The following is a 20,357-nucleotide window of genomic DNA, read 5'->3' as shown; positions in this document are numbered from 1 at the left end:
GCCAGCAGGGGGCGCGTTTGCGCCTCGATGAAGATTAGTGGTGGGAGGTCCGGCGTCCGGAGCTGGGGTACGTTCCAGGGGCGCGGAGGGTGACCCGTCCGCCACCCCCGGGGGCTCTGCAGGGAAACACACTTCCTCTTTGGAGTCGCACAGTCCGGCCGGCTCCATCACCCGCTTGCCTCCGTGGGTTCGAGCCCAAAGAGCTGGGCGAAACCCTTGGTTCCCGCAAAGAGTATTTCTGGGGAGAAAAATGGAAAAGACGACTTCCGTTGACTCTTGCTTTCGTGGTCAGCCCGGCCGGTCGCGCTGATGACATCTTAACTCTCTGTTTTGCAAGGGTGAGTTCTTAGGTGGGCGGAGGGGCCTGTGCAAGGGTTCTCCATTTATTGGGCCATTGAAGGGAACTCTATAAGCCATAGAGCTCTTTAGAAATTAAATTAGTTGATGTAGTATTTGGAGAATCGAGAGAGCATGTTAAAGGCATGCTGGTGATGCTGGCAGGCCGATCTAGGGACCCAGAGAGAGCGGGTACCGCAGGACCAGCCTCTTGAGAGGATCCCTGGCTGTGTGCAGGATAGAAATCAAACACGAGCCAGCAGGAGGGGAAAGCACAGTTTGTTGAAGGTCTAGAGAGAGCGCAGGTACAGACAGAAAGGAAAAGAGAGAGCCTCGTCTTTGCTTGGGCCCTGGGAGTTTTTATCGAGGACCGTGGTGTCCTCGTAGGCATCCAGGAACCAGTTAGAACAAAGATGAGGGCTCAGGCCTTATTCCTTTGAGCCAGGGTGGTCTTGGTGTCCAGATGTCTAGCTCTGGTGGTCTGGAATACCATACGATCGCTTCCTCGCCATTCTCACCAGAATAGAATAGAATAGAATAGATGTTACCTATTCTAAAGAAATCATTCACTCCTTGTCCCTTACAAAGAGGACACACACTATTTGTATTATAAGGCATGTGTAAAGTGAGGGTGCAGGTCCTAGCAAGAACAGAAGCAGGAAAGGGAGCAGAAAGCAGATTTTTATGGAGTCCTTCAGTTTCCCTATCTCACAGGGGTGGAATTTTTGTCTCTTATCCCAAGGGGCCAGAGCAGTGCATTGCACACAGTAGGCACTCAATAGAATGTGCTGAATGATTGACTGCCTTTGCGGGAGGTTCCAGCGCAGCGTCTAATTCCTTTGCCATAACAGCATGTTATTGCTATCGAAGCAAGCATAACCTAGGTGAAGTGGGATAATGATTTTTATTCAAAGTTGTCGAATGCTGTGGCTTTACTTGAGCCGTTAAGTTTACAAATTAAGCCCGTGGCCTTTCCCCCTCCGCTCCGACTTGCAATGGGAACACAGTGCCACCAGGGGGCGGCACTGGCTAGAGAACAAATACCAGGCATTGTTCGTTTCCCCCCCCCCCCCCCCCCCCCGCCCCAGGCCTTCCCTTGGGGAATTGGGTGAAATGCGGTCAGGAAGTAGACTTCCAGCTTTAAGATAAATCAGTACTGGAGAGGTAATGTCCAACATGATGACTATAAGTAACAATATGGTATATATGAAAGTTGCTAAAAATATAAATCCTCAAAGTTCGCATCATAATCTCTGTGAAGCAACAGATACTAATTTACTGTGGTAATCCTTGTGCAATATGCATGTATTTCAAGTCTTTGTGCATGTATTTCAGGTCTTTGTGCTGTACACCTTAAACAGTGTTGTGTGTCAATTATAAAACTTGAAGAAAAACAAAAGACTCCCTGCCTCCATACATGTGTCTCCTTGTTCTGAATTTTATATTCACAATTGCTCAGGGAGTGTCATTCCTTCACTTTTAAAATGAGAAACGTTAAGTAAGCAGCTGATCTTGGACTTAAAGCCGGTCAAGTTTTTCTAGGCCATTTCTCATTTAAAATCCTATTTCAAACCATGAAATACACATATACATCTGTGTGGGATGTGTGTGTGTGTTTTGCATACTCCTTAAATTTGCATACACTTAACTCCCTCAAAAGATCTTTGTTCATCAGTCTTTTAGATTTTAACCCCATCTAGTTGCCTTCAGAACATTTTAGAGCAATATTGAACCAAAACCTCAGAACATAAATTTAAGCAAGTTTAATCATAAATCAATCACAGTGGGAGCAGTAATTGGAAGTCCAAAGTATCACAGAAATTAACTTGGTTGGCAGGATGTTAGTAATGGTAATGTCCAACAAATGTTGAACATATGCCAATCAATCAGGTTTATTCATTTTTGCAAACCTACTCATTCAATAGGCATAATAATCTTTATATTCCAGATGAGGAAATTCAGGTTTGGAGAACCTGAGAGACCTACCCAAAGTAGATCTTTGGTCAAGAATTCCCTCAAAATATTTCCTTATGCTAAATCTCCTTTCCGGCCTCCTTTATCAGCTTTCTCCCTAAATCTTAGTCTCACTCCCTTGAGTCTCTCTCCCAAACAAAAAGAATCATCAGGTAAGTGGCAGTAAATATCAAAGGTCAGCCTAGAACATCTTACTGTGCCAGAAAACAAGAAAATTCTCAAAAGACAGGCAGAAGCATGTTAAAAGGATGCAGGATCCAGCCTGACAAGATCTCCCATTGTACAAATTCAGGACAGTTTAAACAACAAAAAGGATAATGATGAAGGATTATAACATTATATATGTTAAAAAAAAAAAAAAAGTCCATGAGTCCATAGTGATACTCAAAAATAAATGGGAGCAGAGAGGAAGTTTTCTTTACAAAATCCACATAATAGAATAATGGAATGGGGAAAAAATCACCACTCTGCAACTACCCATGCAATAATTGATTCAGAAGGGGATCACCTATGGATGCTAAAAGCAGTGGGGAAAATTTGGTGGGAATCAGGATATTCCCCAAGGATCTAAGTATCACCCCACAGATTATCTCCACAGAGGGATAAAGGAAACGTCATTGGAGAAATCTGGTGGACACTACCTTAACAAAGTGGTCAAAATTTATCATCACCTCAAGTGGGACAATCTGACATTATTTGTGTCTCCTGGTTGTGATATAAACAGTGTGACATGTGTAGTATTCCTACCATAACTGTTTAACCAAAATCGAAAGAATCATGAGGAAGAGAAATCAGATATATCCAGGAAATGATGCATTCCACAAAACAACTGGCCTAAGCTCTTCAAAAACCTCAGTTTCATGAAAGAGGAACCAAAACAGTTCAGGAACTGTTCTAAATTAAAGGAGACGAAAGAGATAGATGACAAGTAGCCATGTATGATCCTCACTTGGGTTTTGGATCAGAAAGAAAAAAAAAATTCCAAGGATATTATTATGACAAACTTGAATATGAACTGTATGGTAAATAATAGCATTGTAACACTGCTGTGTTTCTTGGACCTGATGACAGAATTATGGTCATGCAGGAGAAAGTCCATGTTCTTAGGATACAATGTGGAAAGATTTAGGGGTACAGCATCATCATGCCTATAATTCTAATGGCTCAGTAAAAATCAAGGGCTTTATATCTAGAGTGGGAGCAAGACAAATTTAGCAAATTGTGGCAAAATGTTAACAACCGGGGAAGCTAAGCAAGGTGTCAATGGTACTACCCTTTCAATATTATTCTGAAAATTTTCAAAATAAAAAATTGAGGGAATAACCACAGTGGTTTTCAACCACAGAAGTTTGTTTTGCTCACATGGCACATCAGGGGATGGCAGCTACAGGACAGTTGTGGCTCAGCAACTTTATTCCAGAATCCAAGCTGTCGAAAGCAGCCCTCTGCCCGCCCCCCTACGCCCTTCCCCTCCCGCCGCACCCCCCCCCCCACCAGCTTGAGACTTGTGGTTCCCTGGCAGAAGGAAGGGAGAGCAAGGTCTGCTCAGTGCACTGGTTCTTGAAAGCTTCTCAGACTCACTAGCTCGTGGCCTCACTGTCCCCTAGCCCTAGCAAGTCCAGTGGCCAAGCCCAGTGGCAATCGGGCAGGCAGCGTATGCCTTCTTGGGAGCCAGTAAATGAGGTTATAGAATTCAAAGAGAAAAGCAACTCACTGACATCTAGAATCCAATAGCCTGGTGACCCTCCCAAGATCCGTTATTCTTCCATGATCACCAGCTGAGTGGGGACTCAAACTCAGATCCATCTCCAAAGCGTATCCTTTGTTTTTCTCTCCAATTCATTGTTTGTTTGGGGTTTTTTTAATCCAAATATTTGATTTTACATTTTCAAATTATTATACATTTACTTGCTTGGAAAATCAAGGAAATATATATTATAGGGCATACTTTGAAAAGTTTCGCTCCCAGCTCTTGGTCCCCCTTCATTCTTCCCAAAACCTCACACGGGATACCACTGTTATTAATTTCTTGTGCATTCTTGAGAGTTCCGGGTGCCTCTATCAGCTAACCCAAATAGATAAACTCCCTGTCCTCCTCCTTTATGTTCCCAAATGCAGCATACCAAACACATAGTTCTTTGCCTTGCAAAACTGTGCTTTTCATCAGCTTGAATGTGTTAGTCTGGTACTCCTGAGGAGCAGATGCCAAAACAGAATTAAATATGCAAGGATTTTCTTCCAGTGAGAGAAGAGGAGAAGGCTGGCTCCACATGAAGTAGAGGAGGAAGAGAGCCTGGAGGCATTCCTGACTGCCAGAGCAGGCTAGGGAAGCTGGTCAACACCACGAAAGGAGGGGGCACAGTCCTTGAGCCCAAGTCCAGAACTAGAAGGATCCCAGATATTCCCAGCCTGCCAGACTCAGTCTCCGGCTGGGAACAGTGGGTGGGAGCTGTGCCCTCGGAGCAAACAGGGTGGATTTCAGAGTTCAAAAGCAGGGGCTCTTGGTCATGATCCCCCCACCCTCATAGGTGGAGGTCTATGAAGCATTTGAAATAAGCCATATTTAAGAAATCAAATAATTAAAGAAGCACTTGCTATGCATTTTACATTTACTATGTGATAAACACACACACACACACATTTCTATCAATGATCTCCACACCCTCCACTTCCACCTGGCTTGAAAGGTACAGACAAACACACAACTCCTAAGATTATAAGAACAGAGGAAAAAGCAGGTGCAATCCAAGCCTTTTCTATTAGTGTGATACCATGGGGCAAAATGGTACCTTCACTTCAACATCAATCCTTACTAACTCCTTAACGGGTTAAGGTAGCAGTGGAGTGTGTGTGTGTGTGTGTGTGTGTGTGTGTGTGTGTGTGTTTCCGTGGGCTTCTAGAGAAATGAAATGCAATTGAATATAAAAATGTACATATAGATGGGGCACCTGGGTGGCTCAGTCAATTAAGCATCTGCTTTTGGCTCAGGTCATGATCTCAGGGTCCTGGGATCAAGCCCCGCATCGGGCTCCCTGCACAGCAAGGAAGTCTGCTTCTCCTTTTCCCCCCTCTGTCCCTCCCCCCACTCATGTTCATGAGTGCTCTCTCTCTCTCTCAAATAAATAAATAAAATCTTTTAAAAAAATAAAGATTAAAAAAATGTACATAGAGGAGCACCTGGCTGGCTCAGTCAGTGGAGCATGCGACTCTTGATCTCGGGGTTGCAAATTCAAGCTGGGTGTAGAGATTCTGGGTGTAGAGATTAATTAAAAATAAAAAAAAAAATTTTAATATACATAGAGTCCACTCCTGCTAGCATTCCTCCTTTAAACTATTCCATTCTTCCTTACACCACAAGAAAATATTATCAGTTCTTTCTTATTAGTAAAGAAGAGAGAACCAAGCATACAGATCACCAAAATATAGTTTCTTCTTAGGTAATATTTTCTATCTCATTTTACAAATGTAATGCATGTGTGTATGTGTGTGTTTGCACATGTGTGCATGTGTAAGAATTGTGTTAGGAAAGTAAAATTTTTGTTTCTAAACTTCATTAATAAAGACCAAGTAATGTTTATTTAAAACACTAATGATTCAGTAAGCCTTGAAAACTATAAATTAAATCACAAGTTGAAGGGAGAGTATGGATCATTTATTCCAGCCACCTCATTTACTAGAGAGAGAAGATGACTCACAGAAAGACTAGTATTTGGCTCAAGGTCGTACAGAATGCTAGTGTAGCATCTGGGATTACTGGAAACACCAGGGCATGTGGAAAATGCCAGGACTCCTGAAATTGGCATGCACTCCTTAAAATGCTCTGAATCATCCCACCCTGCCGCAGCCACACCAAACCCTTCACTTCATAGTTCTGTGAACGCTGCAAGAATTCTCTTCCCATTTGCTTAGGATTTCAAAGATGTACTAATCCCTCAAACACATGTTAATGCGGATTTTCTTTGATGAGAAGGGACAGCTATATTCTCCAGAAGTAAGCTCCTCCTTCAGTCCTCCCTCCTATCTGAGACTGAGAAAACCTTTAAGAGTACCCTCAAGTTCACTTACAGTCTTTTAGGATGAGGGTTCATGCTGAGTGAAAATGGGGAGTGGGGTGAAAATTAATGAAATTGGCCAAGGTGATGCTTTTTTGGTGAAACAAAATACTTTCCTCCAGAATCCCTCTCCCTAATTATACATAACTTCTTTTTTCCCACTTTTTATTGTTCTTTTAAACTCTTGACTTTCCCTGTCTAATTCACTATTCCTTGACTATGACCCTGGCCCGTCCTCCCTTCTCTCTCCACCATCCAATCTTGACCTGCTCTGGGAAAACACACAAGCTGGATCCTGAACACCCAAAAGCAACCCACACCCACTGACTAACTTATGAAATGTGGTATTGGGAGGAAGTGAAAGCCTCTGTTAGATCCCAGATGTCCACTTCTTAGCCCTGTGACTTGGGGACAGCTGGACCATAATTTACTTAACCATACTCTCTTTCATGTACACTTAGGATATTTGAAATATTTTGCTGCAATGAGCATCTGTCTATCTAAAATCTGTACACTGGTGTATTTCTTCAGAAGAGGTTCCTAGCAACAGAATTGCTTGGTCAAGGGTATATGCGTTTGAAATTTTGATAGGTGCTGCCAAAGTGTCCATCAAAGCCATTAAACAAGACAAAGCAGAGATAGGTTTATTCCAGATGACAGTTGCAAATATTATCTTAGTGGTAAAAGGCCACACTTTCATACATCTTTGACTTGGTGAATGAGGTCCAAGGTCACACCCTCTAACCTTCCACTTTCCCCATTTCATATACAAGAGCCTTTTTAACTTGACCTGGCATTTATCTGTTGGCATCATCACAGAAAATGCAAACTCAGAGCCAGTAATTTCTTGACAATCTTTATTTCAAAGGGCTGGATTATATCTCTCAATCCTATTATAAAAGCATATACCACCTTATTGTATATCTTCAATAGCAATGAGTTGATCTCTCCAGACTTTAGTTCGTGTTTTCCTCTAGATTCCGTTTCAAATGGTTTTACATTTTTTATTGCTGTTTTATGTTACACAAACAACATAGTCTCTCTATAAAACTGCAAACACATAGAGAGTAAAGCATGAGTCATCCTTCCCAATCTCGCTGCACTATATATCTCTATATTTCTATACCTAGATCTCAGATATTCTTAGTTTCTCAATCCATTCTTTAAGACTCAACTGCTCCATATACTGTTCAGGTAATTCAATAAATCCCCAAGAAGTGGCAAAGGCAATGAAATATAGGAACAACAAGAATAAAGAAACAGAAACTCCCTGAACAGTTCTCTCTGTGACAACTGTGGGAGTATTTTGATAACTGTTGGCAGCAGGACGCTGCATGTGATGTGGGGAAGGAAACCTTGGCATTCAAACAAGCAAATGGTTTGGCGACAGTTTATTAAATTTCTGCAATGCTTGCAAATGCCAGTAACAATTTCTCAGACTGCAGACTTACTACATGTGACAGGTTTGAGAATGGTTCACAATTGTCATCAAATAAATTACCCTTCAAAATTAAAAATCATAAGGACTCTGAATAATTCACTACTAAAACAAAAGCTCCCTAGAGTTTCTGTATTTAACTTGTGTGTTTTGGTTGTTTTCTTGCCACAGAAGCAGAAGGCAAGCAAAGGCATCCAAGTAAAATTATAATTAAATCTCACTGGTAAGTTTTTATCAAACTATTAGATCTTATTTGTGCAAAAAAAAAAAAAAAGAAGTCTATATTCCTTCCTAAATGTATATCTATAAATGCCTTAATTAAAAAAGATTTTCAAAGCAATAGCTAACATTATACCGTAAGGAACTAGAATAAGAAGACCAAAGCTAGCAAAAGGTAGGAAATAATAAAGATTAGAGCCGAGATCAGTGAAATAGAGAACAGAAAAACAATAGAGAAAGTCAATGAACCAAAAGTCAGTTATTTGAAAAGATAAATTTTTTCTTGGTTAGCTAAACTGACCAAGAAAAAAGAGAGAAAACACAAATTACTAAAATCAGGAATAAAAGAGGGAACATTACTACCAACCTTATAGTAATAAAATAGATTATAAGGAAAGCTGTGAACAACTACATGCCAACAAATCAGGTAACTTGGATGAAATGGACCAATTCCTAGAAAGACACAAACTACCAAAACTGACTCAAGAAAAAAAATCAAAAATCTATAACAAGTAAAGAGATAAAATTAGTAATTTTAAAATTTTCCTACAAATAAAAGACCAAGTTCAGATAACTTTACTGGTGAAGTCTACCAAATGTTTGAAGGAAAATTAATACTAATTCTTTGCAAACTCTTCCAAAATATAGGAGAGGCAGGAACACTTTTTAGTTCATTTTATGAGGCCAGAATTATTCTGATACCAAAACCAGAAAAATATATCACAAGGAAAAATAAAACCACAGACCAAAATCCCATATGAATATAGATGCAAAAAATCTTCAACAAAATACTAGCAAACTGAATCCAACAACATATAAAAAGATTACATACCAGGACCAAATGGGATTTATCCCAGAAATTCAAGGGTGGTGTAATATACGAATATCAATCAATGTAATACACTATATATAATAAATGACAAAAAAACACATAATAATCTCAACAGATGCAGAAAAGGCATCCTTTCTTGATAAAATCCAACATCCTTTCTTGATCAAAACACTCAACAAACCAGGAATAGAAGTGAACTTGCTCAACCATCCACAGCTAACATCATACACGATGGTGAAAGACTGAATACTTTCTCTTAAAACAGGAACAAGAAAGAAAAGAATGTTCACTCTTTCACTTCTGTTTAACATCATACTGGAAGTCATATCCAGGACAGTTAGGCAAGAAAAAGAAATAAAAGTGCTCACTTCAGCAGCACATATACTAAAATTGGAACAACACAGAGAAGATTAGCATGGCCCCTGAATAAGGATGACACACAAATTCATGAAGCATCCCCCCCCCCCAAAAAAAGGAAGGAAGGAAGGAAGGGAGAAAGAAAAGCATCTGGATTGAAAAAGAAGCAGCAAAAATATATTTGCAGATGACATGATATTGTACATAGAAAATCCTAAGGAATCCACTAAAAAAGTATTAGAACTAATAAAAAAGTACAAGAAGGTTGCAGGATACAAGATCAATATAAAAAATCAATTTCTATTCCTATAGACTAGCACTGAAAATTCTGAAAATAAAATTAAGAAAACAATCCCATCCCATTTACAATAGCATCAAAAAGAATAAATCACTTAGGTATAAACTGAGTAAAAGAAGTGCAAGACTTGTTCACTGAAAACTATAAAACATCACTGAAAGTAATTAAAGACCTTAAAAAATGGGAAGATATCCTATGTTCATGGACCAAAAGACTTAATATTGTCAGGATGGTAATATTCCCCAACTTGATTTGTAGATGCAGTATAATCCCTATCAAAATCCCAGCTGGCTTTTGAAGAAATTGACAAGATGATTGTAAAATTCATACAGAATTGCAAAGAACCCAGAATAACAAAACGATCTTGAAAAAGAAGAACAAACTTAGAAGACTCATACTTCCTGATTTCAAAACTTACTACAAAGCTACAGTAATTAAGACAATGTGGCACTGGCTTACAGATGGACATATAGAATGGCGGAAAAATTGAGAGTCCAAAAATAAATCCTTACATTTATGGACAATTGATTTTTGACAAACGTATCAAGACATAATAGGGAGAGAATAATATTTTCAATAAATGGTGCTGGGACAACCGGATATCCACATGCAGAGAATGGAATTTATTTACCAAGATATATCTCCCATACCAGACAACATACACAAAAGTTATATGACTACCTCACAACATATACAAAAAGTTAATTCAAAGTGAATTACAAATCTAAATGAAAGAGCTAAAACTAGAAAACTCTTAGAAGAAAACATGAGTAAATCATTTTGACCTTGAGTTAAAGCAGTGGTTTCTTAGATGTAAAAAAAAAAAAAAAGCATAAGTAAAAAAAGAAAAAATAAATTGTACTACATCATACTTTGTGCACAAATCATCAAAAAAGTGAATAGATTTCCACAGAATGGGAAAAAGAAATTTGTAAATCACATACCTGACAAGAAATTTGTATCCAGAATATATAAAAAAAACACAACCCAATAACAAAAATGGGGCAACTAATCTAAATTAAAAGTGGGCAAAACATTTGAATAGGCACTTATCAAAGAAGATACACAAAATAACCAGCAGGCATGAAAAGCAAGGATAAGATGCTCAACATCATTAACCATCAGGGAAATGCACGTCTAAACCAAATGAGATACTACTTCACACCCATTAGGTTGGCTTTAATTAAAAAGGCAGTTTTGACAAGAGCTGAGGAGGGTATGGAGACACCATAACCTACACACTGCTGGTGGGAATGTCAAGCGGTATGGCTGCTTTGGAAAACAGTCTGGCAGTTCCTCAAAATGTGGAGCGTACAGTTATCATGTAACCTAGCAATTCAACTCTCAGGCATACACCAAGAGAAATGAAAACATACATCCACACCAAAAGTCGTACCTGAATATTCATAGCAACATCAGTCATAATAGCCAAAAGGTGGAAACAACCCAAATGTCCATCAACTAATGGATGAAAAACAAAATGTAGTGAATCCATACAACAGAATATTATTCACCAGTGAAAAGGAATAAAGTACTGATACATGCTACAACACGGATGAGTCCAGAAAACATTATGCTAAATGAAAGAAGCCCATCACGGAAGATCACATAGCGTATGGTTCAATTTATATTAAGTGTTCAGAATAGGAAACTATATAGAGACTGAAAGTAGGTTAGTGGTTAATTAGGACTGGGGAAAGGGGGTTGAGAGTTGGGGGTGAATGCTAACGGATACTAAGTTTCTTTTAGGAGAGACTAAAATGTTCTAAAATTAGATATGGTGATGGTTGGGGCGCCTGGGTGGCTCAGTTGGTTAAGTGGCCAAATCTTGATTTTGGCTCAGGTCATGATCTCAGGGTCCTGGGATAGAGCCCTGTGCCTTGGAATCTGGTTGGGATTCTCTCTCTGCCTCTGCCCCTCCCCCCCACTTGCTCGTTCTCTCTAAAATAAATAAATCTTTAAAAAAAAAAGATGGTGATGGTTTCACATCCCCGTAAATATACTAAACAACACTGAATTTATACTTTAAATGGGTGAATTGTATAGCATTTGACTAATATCTTTTTTTTTTTAAGATTTTATTTATTTATTTGTCAGAGAGAGACACAGCGAGAGAGGGAACACAAGCAGGGGGAGTGGGAGAGGGAGAAGCAGGCCTCCCGTGGAGCAGAGAGCCCGATGTGGGGCTCGATCCCAGGACCCTGGGATCATGACCCGAGCCGAAGGCAGACGCTTAACGACTGAGCCACCCAGGCGCCCCTTGACTAATATCTTAATAAAGCTGTTTTGTTTGTTTGGTTTTTTTTTAAGATTTTATTTATTCATTTGAGACACACAGAGAGAGAGAGAGAGAGCATGAGCAGGGGGAGAGGCCGAGGGAGAGGGAAAAGCAGGCTCCCCGCTAAGTCAGGAGCCTGATGTGGGGCTCAATCCCAGGACCCTGGGATCATGACCTGAGCCGAAGGCAGACGCTTAACCATCTGAGCCACCCAGCCGCCCCAGTAAAGCCGTTTTTTTAAAATTCCCAACTAGTCTGGTTGGCCTTTTGACAGGATACCTTATTCCCAGTCCTTTGGGCATCACACTTTCCTGCCTCTTACCGTCAACCTTGACATGCCCTAGAAGAGGCCAGTTGGGTCCTGATCACCTAAAACCACCCCCAAATTAGTTGCATACAACCAGCATGAACCGCCAGTGAGAGCACAGCTCCAGAGCTAAGCTGCCTTTGTTCAAATCCCTGCTCTCCACTTCTCAACCCTTGACTTGTATTAGCTTATTTGCACCTCACGTTTCTAATTAATCATTAAAAATTGGAGTAATTATAATACCTTGTAGCACTTGGGGACAATTAAAGCATTAGCATTCAGCTCATTAATGGGTACGCTCAAGGAGGTCGGTTTTTGTTATTGGGAGTAACCTTCACACTGTGACCCTCGTGGGTGGGACTTGTTCTGGCCCAGATTTGGATGATTTCGCATTTTATTTCACATGGAGATGACAACAGGTGCCTTCACTGGGCTCCCTAACCTAGCAGAAGGCACTAGATCTCTCCGCTACGCCGTGGGTTGGCACATAGCCATTTGGATATGGGAGGTAGTTTAGCGCATATCCATAGTTAAATGGAATTACGTGTTTTTAGGGGCGCCTGGGTGGCTCAGTCGTTAAGCGTCTGCCTTCGGCTCAGGTCATGATCCTAGGGTCCTGGGATCGAGCCCCGCATCGGGCTCCCTGCTCGGCGGGAAGCCTGCTTCTCCCTCTCCCACTCCCCCTGCTTGTGTTCCCTCTCTCGCTGTGTCTCTCTCTGTCAAATAAATAAAATCTTTAAAAAAATAAAAAAAAGAATTACATGTTTTTAATTAGAATATTCTATGCATCAAGTGTGTAGCTAAGGGGACTCATTACCTCATTCTTAGAAAAATAATTACACATAAATAAGAGTATAAAGAAATGCATTTAGGGGCGCCTGGGTGGCTCAGTCGTTAAGCATCTGCCTTCGGCTCAGGTCATGATCCCAGGGTCCTGGGATCGAGCCCCACATCGGGCTCTCTGCTCGGCGGGAAGCCTGCTTCTCCCTCTCCCACTCCCCCTGCTTGTGTTCCCTCTCGCTGTCTCTCTGTCAAATAAATAAATAAAATATTTTTAAAAAAATAAAAAAAATAAAAAAATAAAAAAAAAAAGAAATGCATTTAGAAGGTAGCAAACATTTAAAACATCAGGAAAAGGGAGTGTATTTACAATTCCAGTTTGTAAATCTCACTTATTTGTAATCAGATTGTTTTTTATTCAACTCAGGTTAATTTTCCTGTTGGTATAAGTCATCTCTGATAATCATTCTATATTTATTCTCATCCCTTTCCTTTGCAATCCATAATATTTAGATGCTCGACAAGCTGGAAAATTCAACCCAGCGTCCTCTACAATAAAAAATTTCCATCACGTTTGTCAAGGAGAATTTGAGAATCCAGGTAGTAATATATAACAGATATCCCAAATGTTGTTAACTGAGTTTTTATAAACAGGTAGTCTGGCTGATTTTAACCTGTGCCAGTTTAATGAGACTTTATAATAGTTTAGGGCAATGGTTCTATACCTTCCCCGAGTAGCTTTTTTTAGACATTTTTCCTGTGGTCCTTCCTGACATTTTATTTTTAAGATTTTATTTTTAAGGAACCTCCACACCCAATGTGGGGCTCAAACTCACAACCCTGAGATTAAGAGTGGCATGCTCTCAGGGCGCCTGGGTGGCTCAGTCGTTGGGCGTCTGCCTTCGGCTCAGGTCACGATCCCAGGGTCCTGGGATGGAGCCCCGCATCGGGCTCCCTGCTCAGCGGGAAGCCTGCTTCTCCCTCTCCCACTCCCCCTGCTTGTGTTCCCTCTCTCGCTGTCTGTCAGAAAATAAATAAAATCTTAAAAAAAAAAAGAGTGGCATGCTCTACCAACTGAGCCAGCCAGACACCCCCCAACCATGACATTTTAATATCACTGATATACAGTTGACCCTTGAACAATGTGGGGGTTAGGAACACCAACCCCCCACACAGTCGAAAATCTGCATGTAACTTTTGATTCTCCCCAAAACTTAACTCCTAATAGCCTGCTTTTGACCAGAAGCCTTATGGATAACATGAACAGTATATTAACACAGTTTGTATGTTACATGTATTATATATTGTATTCTTACAATGAGGTAAGCTAGAGAAAAGAAAACGTCATGAGGAAAACCATAAGGAAGAGAAAATACATTTACAGTACTGTATTTATCCAAAAAATCCACGTATAAGTGGACTTGCGCACTTCAAACCCCTGCCGTTCAAGGGCCAAGTGTACTATATATCTGGTTAAGCTTTTTTACCTCCAACAAAATAATTTCCTCCGCCTTGGGGGCAATATTGCACCCACTGACAACTGATGGCCTTATTCTAGTGTTCAAATTTCATATGGTAAGAGAAAGTCAGATGAACTAACTTCCTCCTGCCACCTGTTATTTCAGTAGCAGAAATGCATTCGAAAAACATTCGATTATTGCTGTGTTAATTCGGAGTGGTCCACGGATCAGCAGCATCACCATCACTGGGTAGTTGGTTAGCAATGCAGACTCTCAGCCCCACCTCAGACCTACCCCATCAGCATCTGTGTTTTAACACGATCCTCTGTTAATTCAGATGCCCGTTAGCCTGAGAAGCATTGGTTTACAGGACAATCCTCTACTCAGCTGGGAAACATTAAGATAATGTGTGAATGGAAAAAAGATGCATAGGCCCTAAAACCAGTTTTTAAGTAACCCACAACTTCTTCTCAAATTCTGACTCATACACCAAGTTTCTTTGGTCATCAATATTATTTTTTAAATGTACAACCGGGTGTGTTTTGTTTGTTTGAGAAACGGTAATTTCATTTTCTTCTAAGCAAGTGAAAAATCCCCATGAGGCCTCATCTTGCTGCCCCGCCTCCTCACCCCCACCCCCCGCTGTTTCTCTCCCAAAAAGCAGGTGTGTTCCAATTAGTTGGAGAGAACAAGATAAATAAAGAGAAGTTTCTCTTTTTCTCCCCAATGAATTAGCCTTCCAACTTCCAGTCAAGCCCTCCATAAAATTAAGCTTGTTTTGTCAGTGATAATTTCTCTTGGATCAAGTAAGTGGGTGGAGCAGGTAATAAGGCAAAGAGGTTTTACCTACTTTACCATTTCGAAGAACCAGCAAGTCAGCATGTGGGAGAGAGGATACTGAATTAATTCAATACACTTTGGTTCCTTATTTATAAAAATAGAGTTAATTTTTTAATTAATTTTTGAGAGGATAAGAATGAAATTTTGAAATGTGTGTGAAATAAATGAAAATTCTTAGCCATACAGAAAAGAAGACATAGCATGACAAACACCATGGACCCACCACCTACATTAACAATCTGCCGCATTTAAGTGCTTCTATATTTTTTCTGAAGCATTTTAATATGAATTATAGATAGATGACAGTTCACCCTAATCTTTCTTTCAGGGTTTTTTTTTTAAATAAGGATTTTTTTACATAAGACATGAGTTTTACTTAACTAAGACTTTTGAGGTTAAAACAAAGCTTCCATTGTTATTCCCATCACTTTTTCCCCAACCAGCAGGAGATGAGAAAAAAAAACCTGGACCTGTTAGAATTGGCCCAAGTACCAGCAGCTGAGACTTTATTTTTTGATGTTTCCAGAAGAGCCTTGACAGCAGAAAGCAAAGTTCTCTTTAATTCTACACTATTGACGAAGACCGTGGTCAAGTTAGGCCAAAAGCCAAAGCTCTCCTCATGGAAAAACGCTGTGGAAGATTTGGCTCAATACCAGCCACTTTTTCTTAGTTAAGACTCTCAGCTAACATGTTGGAGCTTTTAAATGCAGAAAGAAGGGAGCTTGGAAAAGAGATAAGAGGAAGATCAGGGGAGAGAAGACACAGAGTGTCTTATAAACCCCAACTCAAATGCCAGGCAAAAGGCATCTCTCCCTTCTATCTCCTGATACCCTTTCTATTCTAACACTTGACTTACTAGGATAAATTTAAATATATTTTATTTATTTATTTTTAATTTATCTGACAGAGAGAGACACAGCGAGAGAGGGAACACAAGCAGGGGGAGTGGGAGAGGGAGATGCGGGGCTGGATCCCAGGACCCTGGGACCACAACCAGAGCCGAAGGCAGACGCTTAACGACTGAGCCACCCAGGCGCCCCTGAAGATATTTTAAATAGTTAATGAGACGCGTGTGTTGGTGCGTGCGTCCGTGCGTATGTGTAGTGGCTGGGGGTAGGAAGAGAAAGAAAAAATCTGTAGTAGTTGAGTGGAGGTCGCTTATCATATTGACATCTTTCCAGCAGTAATATATGGTATTGTTTTTAGAAGACTGGCTTATTCTTCATTTTTAAATTGAAAGACTAAAACATAAAGTTGTCCAGTTTTATTGTTGAAAGTGCCTTTACAATCACATACCTCAGTCGCATCTTCTACATATAGGGAACTGAAGTTCCAGAGGGGTTAGGTAGGTGTCTTATCTAAGAGTGTATCTAGGAAAAAAGAAATGTTGCTTCTGGAATGGGGTGTGTATCCTCACTTTTGACTTTCAGGACTCCAGGATGTTTGGTCCCTATCCTAGGAAGGAATAACCAGGATGGCCACTTACCCCAGGGGCTCTAACCCGGGCATCCTGCTTGTTAAACGGCATCCATCCCCACGGGGCGTTTTCAAAGCCTCCAGTGTTCCCCGTCACTGTGTTCACTGGCTCCAAGCCAGCAGACGAGCGTTTGAACTTCTGCGCCTGGGATGATGCCTCACACTTCAGGGAATCAACAGCCCGGCTTTCTTTATAATATTACATTTCCAGGAAAAAAACATATTTCTGAAAAGTGTTCTAATTCCTAAGAGGATTTACATCTAAAAGGCACAAGGCAAACCTTAAAAATTCAGTGAGATGACAGGGTTTTAAAGGATATCATGTGAGAAAATACGCCCTCTCTTGACTTTTCAAAAAAAAATAATAATAAGTCTTGGCTTGTGCGGTGGACAGAATGTTGTCGCTTAGAGTATTATCAGTGTCGAAACTAAATGTTAATTTGAACTACTTTTCATCAGAGCCCAAAAGAGCATTCTGGAAAGACTGAAACTATCCACCTGGCCTAAAGGAGACAGATCCAAGAACACAGTGGAATTCCTAAATCTTTGCGAGTGAAAAGGCATCATTCTATCCCTTGTCCATCCCATCCAGTTTTTGCCGGAGCAAGGTAGATCAAGTTCATTCATGTTCTCCAACACCTTCCCAAGGATCTTAAAGATGAAAGAATGCAGTTGAGATGCTGGTAAGAAACATTCTTCTAAGTATAGAGTTCCATCAGCATTAAAAATTTGATGATTATGGGGCATCTGGGTGGCTTAGTCGGTTAAGTGTCTACCTTGGGCTCAGGTCATGATCTCAGGGTCCTGGGATCGAGCCCCACATTGGGCTCTCTGCTCAGCAGGGAGTCTGCTTCTCCCTCTCCCTCTGTGATCTCTCTCTCTCTCAAATAAATAAAATCTTTTTTAAAAAAAGAATTTGATTATGCAAAACATTAAAAAGTTTATACAGATATATTAAAGAAAAATATGTTTGGGATATAAATATCAAATAAATAATAAACAGCCTGTTTTGCTACACGCACTTCTATTTATCTGCCTCAGTTGGAGTACATACTAAATTCCATACTTCAAAAGAGTGCCTTGAGGACTAGGCCCAAAGAAAAAGGGCTACTATCTTTTTCTTTCTGTAATTCAAGAAAAATTAACCAAAATGCAAAGAATATTTTTTTTTTAAAGATTTTATTTATTTATTTGACAGAGAGAGGAGGGCGCTCACAAGCAGGGGGAGTGGGAGAGGGAGAAGCAGGCTCCCCGCTGAGCAGGGAGCCCGATGCGGGGCTCGATCCCAGGACCCTAGGATTACGACCTGAGCCGAAGGCAGGCGCTTAACCGACTGAGCCACCCAGGCGCCCCCCGCAAAGAATATTTTTTAAGTCATGTTTTTCTTTGTTGGCACAATGGCAGAAATACTCTTTTGGAAAACAGTCAGGTAAGAGACTGTACTACTAAAAACTCAGTACTGCTATTGCCAATTTGAATCAAAAGCTTGCCAATTTTTTACCCACCAACTACCTTGAGGAAATAATTAGACAAGAGCACAAATGTATAAGAATGTGCATCACAGTATGTGCTATGGCAAGTGCTGTGAATTGTGTAAGACTGATGAATCACAGACCTGTACCCCTGAAACAAATAATACATTAAAAGTTAATTTAAAAAAAAGAATGTGCACCACAATTTATGATGTTAAAAAAACAAAACAACCTCAAAGTATATAAAATATGAATCTGTAATATAATTATTATATCCCCACAGTAAATGCTAAGTCACCATAAGGACCCATGCTGCAGCAGATTGATTGACTTGGAAAGATGGTTACAAGAGTGGAGGGAACATGGCAGTGTCAGACTTGGAACCATGTCCTTCGGCCACTGACCAACTGGGTGTCCTGGGGCAATCTTTTGGACCTCACTCCTACCCTCACTTCCTCCGGTATACAATCAAGGAGATAATGGAAATACAGTACTTAGCAATGAGATTAGCGTATAGAAATATTGAAGCTATTGACTTTACAAAGATATTGTTAGGTGCTATGGATCGAAAGTTTGTGTCCCCTCAAAATTTACATATTGAAACCATAATCCCAATGTGATGGTATTTTGGAGGTGGGGCCTTTGAGAGGGAATTAGATCATAAGCGTGGAACCCTCCTGAATGGGATTAGTGCCCTCATAAAAAGAGGCCAGAGAAGCAGCCAGTTCTCATTCTGCCATGTGAGGATACAATGACAAGGTGGCTATCTGCAACCCAGAGGAGGACCCTTGCTAAAAACTGATCATGCTGGCACCTGGATCTTAGACTTCTGGCCTCCAGACTGTGAGAAATAGACTTCTGTTGTTTAAAGCCACCTAGTGTCTGGTCCTTTGTTAGGGCAGCCTAAAGAGACCAAGTTATTGGGTTAAAAGAAAAACAACTTACAGTCCAATCACATTCTCATCAAAGATATAGGGATCTGTGTATTCATCCAGTAGTCAAATATTTATTGAGCATTTAATAACTGACACTTTGTTAGGAAAAGAGGCTATAATAAAGAAATGAAAATCAGATGAACTCTGCCTTCATGGGGTCCAATTTATTACTAGTGACTGAGTGTGACCACTTGAGTTTAAAATCCCAGCCGTGATGCTAGAGAGGAAGGGGGTAATTCGAGCTTGCAACAGTAGGATTTGATCCAATCGGGAAAGGCAGGGAAGTTTCCTAAGGAAACTGCAGTTTAGCAGAGACAGAAGGATGAATAAGCTTTGACCAGAGGATGGGGGTGTATGGGAAACAGTGCACATAAATGGTTAAGCACATTGAGTCTGGAGTGAGCCAGGTGCTATTCCAAACCTCCCTCTACCACCCACAGGCTGTTGTGATTCTGGTCTGTGGCTCATTCTCTCTGTCCCAATGACCTCACCTGTAAAACAGACATAATAGCTTTCCTTATTGAACATGATTGTCACAAGTGTTCATTCCAGGCCTGGCTGTCCTCTTATCTTGCCGTGTGATCTTGAGTAGGTCATTTCACCCTTTGGGTCTCATTATCTATCCTATTTTATTTTTTTAAAGATTTACTTATTTAAGGGCGCCTGGGTGGCTCAGTCGGTTGAGCGTCTGCCTTTGGCTCCGGTCATGATCCTGGAGTCCTGGTATTGAGTCCCGCGTTGGGTTCCCTGCTCCGTGGAGACCCTGCTCCTCCCTCTGCCCTTCACCTTGCTCATGCTCTCTCTCTCTCTTTCTCTCAAATAACTAAATAAAATCTTTAAAAAGAAAAAGATTTACTTATTTACTTGAGAGAGAGAACAAGCAGGAGGAGGGGCAGAGTGAGTGGGGGAAGTAGACTCCCTGCTAAGCGGGGAGGTCGCTATGGGGATCAATATGGGGCTCGATCCCAGGACCCTGAGATCATGACCCTGAAATCATGCCAAAGTCAGACGCTTAACCCACTGAGCCACCCAGGCACCGTCATTATCTATCATCTTTAACTGTGACATGAGAAAGGGGAGAAACGGAGAGAGGAATGGAGTTGTGAATTATCTCTAAGTTCTCCCCAAGTTTTGGTTGTCATGATTCCATGCTTATAGACTAATTGGTGCCTGTCCATTCTTCATTGACCCTAGCAAATGTTTGTTAGATGCTAGCTCCTCCCTGAAGGAAATTTCATGTACAAAAAAATCATTTTCATATTATCTAATTCCTTATGAAATCGCTAATTGTCACTCAATAAAG

The 20,357-nt window shown here is 40.6% G+C and overlaps 1 protein-coding gene and 1 non-coding gene across 3 annotated transcripts in view; both read left to right on the top strand.

Annotated features, from left to right (window-relative positions):
* Positions 1 to 23: 23 nt before the first annotated feature.
* The window catches only part of JAM2 (junctional adhesion molecule 2), an 85,534-nt gene continuing 65,200 nt past the window's right edge, over positions 24 to 20,357 (top strand). Inside the window, exons 1-2 of one of the 2 annotated variants that reach the window (XM_078056504.1) lie at positions 24 to 338; positions 17,107 to 17,330. In XM_078056504.1, the coding sequence (XP_077912630.1) occupies positions 17,314 to 17,330 (17 nt within the window). In that variant the 5' untranslated portion in view covers positions 24 to 338; positions 17,107 to 17,313. The remainder of the gene's footprint in view (positions 339 to 17,106; positions 17,331 to 20,357) is intronic. The other variant, XM_078056401.1, reaches the window with a different exon arrangement.
* Positions 9,212 to 9,318, top strand: LOC118537749 (U6 spliceosomal RNA). Its single transcript, XR_004918270.2, has one exon. It is a non-coding gene; the product is annotated as a U6 spliceosomal RNA (small nuclear RNA).

Source organism: Halichoerus grypus, chromosome 1 (assembly GCF_964656455.1).
Source record: "Halichoerus grypus chromosome 1, mHalGry1.hap1.1, whole genome shotgun sequence".
Lineage (NCBI taxonomy): Eukaryota > Metazoa > Chordata > Mammalia > Carnivora > Phocidae > Halichoerus > Halichoerus grypus.
Note: the sequence above shows the minus strand (reverse complement) of the source record. Positions and strands in the feature narration are given on the sequence as shown.